Here is a 6,954-nt window from a genome sequence, read left to right on the forward strand (position 1 = left end):
TGTGTCAGGGTGTGTGAAGTGGAATTAAGCCAACAGTGTTGAGGGACTAAAGGACAATTCACGTCACGTCACTGTAAACTGTTGTTGCATAAGTATTTGATACTCCTTTTACTCCAACATGGGGAAACAAAATAAACAAAATACACTGTTTATTCAATGATGTCACAATTTTTAGGTTTTGTAATAGGCCACGCCCATTAGCACTGTGATTTCAGCTGTTCGAGCATTTTATGACATGTAAACTTTGTTGGATGTGTAAATTTTTTTTTTTTTACAAATATTTTACTGCAATGACATTCTAATATTTTTCATCTATTTCTTTTATTAACAAACTGAAATCTCTGATCAAAGTGGTTGTGCATTCATTAAAAGTCGAGATGAAACTGACAAATGAACAGAAATTGCATTAAATATGTGACATTTAGAAATATTGTGATTGGCGGATGTGGTTGGTCACAGCGAACGCCCTGAGATTTCACAAATTCACCTTTCAAACACACACACACACACACACACACACACACACACACACTCTTCATTACCACATGTAAAGTTCTCTGTGCTGTTCCAGCGCCACACTGAGGCATTGATCCTCTCAGAACCCTCAGAACTTTTCCACCTCAGCATACAGGACCTCTCTCAGAGCTCATGTCTCTTCTTCAGTATGATTTCCCGTACGAGAGCCGTCACTTCCTTCCTGATTTCCTCCATCGGCTCCTCCGGCTTCCACACCCGCAGGACCTGACCCTCAGCACTCACCAGAAACTTCCAGAAGTTCCACTTTGGTATTTGTCGAACCGAATCTGTGTGTCAGTCAGACAGTAGAGGAAATTCCATAAGCGAATAATTAAACCTGCTTTACAACTGGCCAGATGGCTCATTTGCATATTACTTATTTGCATATTTGGGCGTGGCCCTTAAAGAAATCACGTTAATTACACAGAAATCTACACTTTCATCACAGGTTACTGTTAATTACTACATCTCAGTGTTAATTACTCACTCCATCCTTGTCACACTTCATTTAAAGATTTCTGCATGTTTTAGCCAATGAAAAAATCCTCTTTCTTATTTTTCTTTATTAGTAGCACAATATCGAAATGTAAATGCAGACAAAAACCAATATTTCTAATTGTTGCCATCGTTATATTCCAGCATGGTTAGCTTCATTGTTCCTGGAATGTGATTACATTTTAGACCACGTATACACCTGACAGCCAAGCAGAAACATTAATGAGCATAATGAACTAAATTAACCTGGAATTAAAATTACTAAGCATTTGTATTAAAGAACAAAACAAAATCAGTGCAAATGAAACTGATAATCATCCATGCAGGTTTAGGTTTTGAGTGTATTTTAGCAAACAGGTTCTTCAGGTTGTGTCTGTAACTGTGTTTTGTTTTTTTGTTTTTTTGTTGTTTTTTTTTTACCTGTGAGGAATCTGAAGGCTGGCTCCGCCTCTGACCCCATGATTTTTATCATGTTGAAGAATGGGAAAGTGACAGCATAGTTGGACCTGGCAAAAGCCTCTGCATCTCGGCCCATCCCTGGTTCTGTGTCTCCGTACTGTGCACATGGGAAGGCCAACACGGTGAAGTGAGTCGACCCGAGAGCCCGGTGCAGCTCCTGCAGGTCTCTGTAATTCTGTTCAGTCTGTTCACTGTGACTCGCCACGTTTACAACCAGAGACACCTGAAACCACAGCACGCGGTTATCCAGCGGTGTTACAACACAGTGCTGCTGAATTCTGGATTGTGATTGGTCACCAGGTGTTGATTAGTTTTCTAGAACAGCAGCTCTGACAGTAATGCAGCTGCAAATCACAGGTTTAGATTAATGCGCTCGTTCTAATACATTATCGTTTCTATAGTAACAGCTTATTCACACAAACTTGTACAGCAGATGCTCCACTAATAATGAACAGATTTTAAAAAATTGTTGCTATGTGAAGTTTTCTTAAAGTAAAGAGAGGTTTAGTTAACATGTATGGAAGGAGTCTCCAGTGTCAGCAATTCGTAACAGTCAGAGGTAAAGGTGTAACTTTACAAAACTAAAGTTTTCAGACATCTTGAGGAGAGAAGAGTTTACACTTATTTGCAGACAACACAACAGTGCTACCTCTTAATTTTTTTCAGAAATATTATTGCTGAATATTGCAATATATTGTATAATTGATTATCAGGACGTGTCTTATTGTAACAGCCCAACATTATCATATCTATAGTAACAGCTCATTCACAGGGACTTGTACAGCGCACTCTCCACGTAAACGGATTAAAAATTGGGTGTAATTGCTATATGGTGAACAATATGGTGATTTTATTTCTGGAAGAAGATGTTTATGTAACATTTATGGAAGGAGTCTCCAATGTCAGCGCTTTGTAACTTAAAGCTGTAACTAAGTTTTCTACCATCTTCAGGACAGATAAGATTACATATTCTCAGTAACAACAAAAAGTTTTGTCTTATGAACTTGAAGAGAGAGAATAAAGAGAGGCAGGTGAGGAAACATCTGTTTATAGCTGCTATAACGTAAGTGAGAACAGGAACTAACTTCTTACACAACATTAAATGTAACCGTAAACAGATAAAATGTAGGATGTTTCCAAAAATTGGAATCATTTGCAAATTAAGGAATAAAACATTTAGGGATGTGCTGTAACAGGAAAATAATAAACTCAGCAGTAACTCCACTTCATCACACTACGCAGTCGATGTTTATTTTCCAATAACAGCATGCTCTGAATGTTTTATTTTTTACTTAGCACACATTGTACATAACAGAGACAGCTGAAATTCATTAGCACACTGTTTATATGTTATTCATGTTAAAAACGTCACTTATAAACACTGAGAGCTCATTAGATTTCATGGACTCTAGGGGAAAAATTGTCCTGAAGGAAAACAAAAATGGCTTCCCTGTAGTTTACCTCAGGATTTTTACCTCAGAGATTTGAGTTACAACTACAGAGTAACACACATATTTTGATTAATAAATGTGCTTTTACACCAAAACTATCCCTTTTAGCCATATATCACCATAGAGTGCTTATACTACCTCAAAATATACGCTTTGTCATTTTAATGTTCATAAAGAAACGCGGACAGCTTTTGATGAATTATATTACGTTTCCCATCCGCATTCCAAAAATCACTTCTGCCTCTCTGCGATTGGCTAATAGTTCACACGCGCTTGCATGTAACCTATCAGAGAGCAGAATACGAGATACTACAGCGAATCACAACACAGAAGGCGGGATTTGTCGGAATTCAGGTAGAAACGAATTAGCTACATGCTAACTCGAGTCCCCGTGCTGTTATACAGTATCGCTGACTGAAAAAAATGACGATATCTCTCCACTAAATTATTTTGAATAAAATTCACAAAGTGAAGTGTTTGTGAAACACATTAAAAACACATATCATTTTTGCATTTTTTTCAGTGGATCAAAAGAAAACTCAACAGCCAGATAGCTATGAACGAGTCTTTTTAAATGACTCCTCAGAATGATTCGGATAAATTGATTCGCTAGAACTATTAACGAAAACGCTGTCAATGTTCCGACTTTTTTTTGTTTGTTTGTTTTTGTTGTTTAATATTAGGTAAAAATAGGTAGTTGAGAGTTATGTAGTATCGAATATACAATATTATCGATAATATGTGCGTACTGAATAAACTGAATCAAAATGTGCTAGCTTTGGTTGAGTGAGAATCGGATCAGTGAAGTGATTCACAATAGAGAGTCATGTCTAAGTTGTCTTCGTGGCTGTAGTGAGTGAAGTCCTGCAGGAGAGGAGTGTGTGCAGGATTTTAACGCTTTTATTCAGCAAGAAAAGCGCAAAACACTAAGTACTGAGCTCAGAAATAATGTAATAAAGCAAAGCATGCTGATTTGTAGACTAGTGAGACTTACTTTCCCCCGATATTTGTCCAGTGAGACGCTTCTGCCTTTGGTGTCTTTGACTTGGAAAGAGTAGAAGTCCACGTGTTTGCGGTTCCTGAAGAGCTTTGCATGCAGGAGATAAAGCGAGGTGATGCACAGAGTCATGGTGAGGATGAGGGACACGACCCGGGCTCTGGAGCTCGGAGGTTTGCTCGGATATCCACCCAGAGCCTCCATGTTGGAGGAGTGAAGCTGAAGCTGAAGATGGAGGGATGAGGGATGGAGGAGTGCAGATGTGTGGAGGAGGTGGACACCAGCTCTCAGATTACAGCTTGGAGAAAAAACAGGCTTCAGGATCTACAGCCACGTGGAGAAAAGCTCCCTCAGTGCAGCCCAACATCTCCATCTTCAAAACCTCATTTCATTTATTTCACTCGAATAAAACTTCTAACTCATTATTTACACACTGACTTTATAACTTCATATTTCTTATTTTCCTTACTTATAAAAAATCACAATGAAAATATAAGAATTAAACTAATATATTAATATGAAAGTGAAAATATTTAGTAGCTCTAAAGCTAAATACAGAAATATAATTTATGGGATTTAATATTTATTTATTTTTATATATGTTTATATTATACATGTTAAATCCTATAAATTATATTTTTCTATTTAGCTTTTTAACTACTTATTATTTCACTTTCATATGAACAGATTAGTTTAATTAATAAACTTTCATTGTGACTTTTACACATTGTGGATTATAGTTTTTATATTGTATATTATTTCTTTTTGTTTTTTAGTCACCACTAGTATTTTGTTTAGGGAAATAAAAACCTTTTCATAAACAAATTAACAAAAATGTAATGGACAGAAATCTTTTTCCCCCATAGTGAAATGCTCTCGGTTTATTCACACGAATAAAAACACACTTGTTTATGTTCAAACACTTTGTTTATCACTACAGATCTGTGTTGTGTGTGTATTACAGGTCGTGTGTGTTAGAGGTGGTGGGTGGGCGTGGCCAGGGTGTGTGTGTGTGTTAGAGGTGGTGGGCGGCGTGTGTGTTATAGGTGGTGAGTGGGCGTGGCCGGGGCGTGCGTGTGTGTGTGTGTGTTAGAGGTGGTGAGTGGGCGTGGCCGGGGCGTGCGTGTGTATTAGAGGTGGTGAGTGGGCGTGGCCGGGGCGTGCGTGTGTATGTGTGTGTGTTAGAGGTGGTGAGTGGGCGTGGCCGGGGTGTGTGTGTGTGTGTGTGTGTGTGTGTGTGTGTTAGAGGTGGTGAGTGGGCGTGGCCGGGGTGTGTGTGTGTGTGTGTGTGTGTTAGAGGTGGTGAGTGGGCGTGGCCGGGGCGTGTGTGTGTGTTAGAAGTGGTGAGTGGGCGTGGCCGGGGCGTGTGTGTTAGAGGTGGTGAGTGGGCGTGGCCGGGGCGTGTGTGTGTGTGTTAGAGGTGGTGAGTGGGCGTGGCCGGGGCGTGTGTGTGTGTGTGTTAGAGGTGGTGGGTGGGCGTGGCCGGGGCGCGTGTGTGTGTGTGTGTGTTAGAGGTGGTGAGTGGGCGTGGCCGGGGCGTGTGTGTGTGTGTGTGTTAGAGGTGGTGAGTGGGCGTGGCCGGGGCGTGTGTGTGTGTGTGTGTGTGTGTGTGTGTGTTAGAGGTGGTGAGTGGGCGTGGCCGGGGCGTGTGTGTGTGTGTGTGTGTGTTAGAGGTGGTGAGTGGGCGTGGCCGGGGCGTGTGTGTGTGTGTGTGTGTGTGTGTGTGTGTGTTAGAGGTGGTGAGTGGGCGTGGCCGGGGCGTGTGTGTGTGTGTGTGTGTTAGAGGTGGTGAGTGGGCGTGGCCGGGGCGTGCAGCAGCTCCTGGTTCAGCATGCGGAACATCAGTGCACACTTGTTGCGCTCGGCCGAGTTTCCCAGCGTGTGGTGCAGCCGAGACTGCAGGTAATAAACATCACGCAGACGCTGTTTACAGTCCAGCTGAGAGAAATAAAACCCGGCCTCATCCAGAGTGTGTACCGCTGCCTCTACAGCTACACACACACACACACACACACACATCAATAATAAAGTCCATCCATAAAGTCCTATAAACCAAACACATAGCTGTCGGTTTAATAACATTAATAATAGCAAGGTGAACACACACACACACACACACATACACATACATACACATATACACACCAGTGAGTCGGTGTTCCTCTGAGGCAGATGCAGTTAGAGCCACCTGACACCGAGCCATCAGCAGCAGAGCTTTAGCTTTATCCATCAGCGCACCGTGGGCTAACACACACTCCAACACACCACACACCAGCGAGAGAGCCTGCTCCGGGATCCCTAACATCAGCTACGCACGCACACACGCACACGCACGCACGCGCACGCACACGCACGCGCACGCACGCGCACGCACACGCACGCACACGCACACGCACGCACACGCACACGCACACGCACGCACGCACGCACACACGCACATGCAGTTCAGCATTATTCAATAACACCACATGAAACTTAATTACTGAGAAGAAGCAGATTTTTATAAAATTAATTTTATGTGTATGTGTGTGTACCTGTGTGTGTGTGTGTGTGTATACCTGTGTGTGTGTGTATGTGTGTGTACCTGTGTGTGTGTGTGTGTGTGTGTGTACCTGTGTGTAGGCGAGGTGCAGTATAGTTTTACACTCGAGTCTCTGCAGGTTGTGCTGGCGTGTGAGCGCTAAAGCCTTTAGCAGGAGCGGGAGAGCCGCCGAAAATCCACACGAGTCCCAGTGCAGCTCTGCTGTGGCCAACATCACCCTGTAACACACACACACACACACACACACACACACACACACACACACACACACACAAACACACACACCATATTTATATTACATTTACTTACTTACACACACACACCATATTTATATTACATTTACACACAGACACCACACATTTAGTAATGAACACACATTTAGTAATGAACACACATTTAGTAATGAACACACATTTAGTAATGAACACACATTTAGTAATGAACACACACACACACACACATCATATTTATATTACATTTACACACACACCTGA

General features: G+C 41.9%; 2 protein-coding genes across 3 annotated transcripts in view; both read right to left on the minus strand.

Moving 5' to 3' along the window:
* Positions 1 to 132: 132 nt before the first annotated feature.
* On the minus strand, positions 133 to 4,402 carry gpx8 (glutathione peroxidase 8 (putative)). Its single transcript, XM_026945848.3, has 3 exons — positions 3,916 to 4,402; positions 1,432 to 1,693; positions 133 to 803 (listed from the first exon to the last, which is right to left on the minus strand). Exons 1-3 carry the CDS (start codon positions 4,120 to 4,122, stop codon positions 640 to 642), a joined length of 633 nt encoding a protein of 210 aa, XP_026801649.1. The 5' UTR covers positions 4,123 to 4,402; the 3' UTR covers positions 133 to 639.
* Positions 4,403 to 4,784: 382 nt separating this feature from the next.
* anapc5 (anaphase promoting complex subunit 5) overlaps positions 4,785 to 6,954 on the minus strand; it is a 9,398-nt gene continuing 7,228 nt past the window's right edge. For both annotated transcript variants that reach the window (XM_034306941.2, XM_053236276.1), the window contains exons 14-17: positions 6,951 to 6,954; positions 6,531 to 6,678; positions 6,064 to 6,226; positions 4,785 to 5,909 (exon numbers count right to left, since the gene is read on the minus strand). The exon at positions 6,951 to 6,954 is cut by the window's right edge and continues 104 nt beyond it. In XM_034306941.2, the coding sequence (XP_034162832.2) occupies positions 5,698 to 5,909; positions 6,064 to 6,226; positions 6,531 to 6,678; positions 6,951 to 6,954 (527 nt within the window). In that variant the 3' untranslated portion in view covers positions 4,785 to 5,697. The remainder of the gene's footprint in view (positions 5,910 to 6,063; positions 6,227 to 6,530; positions 6,679 to 6,950) is intronic.

This window comes from Pangasianodon hypophthalmus, chromosome 8 (genome assembly GCF_027358585.1).
Source record: "Pangasianodon hypophthalmus isolate fPanHyp1 chromosome 8, fPanHyp1.pri, whole genome shotgun sequence".
In the NCBI taxonomy this organism is placed as follows: domain Eukaryota; kingdom Metazoa; phylum Chordata; class Actinopteri; order Siluriformes; family Pangasiidae; genus Pangasianodon; species Pangasianodon hypophthalmus.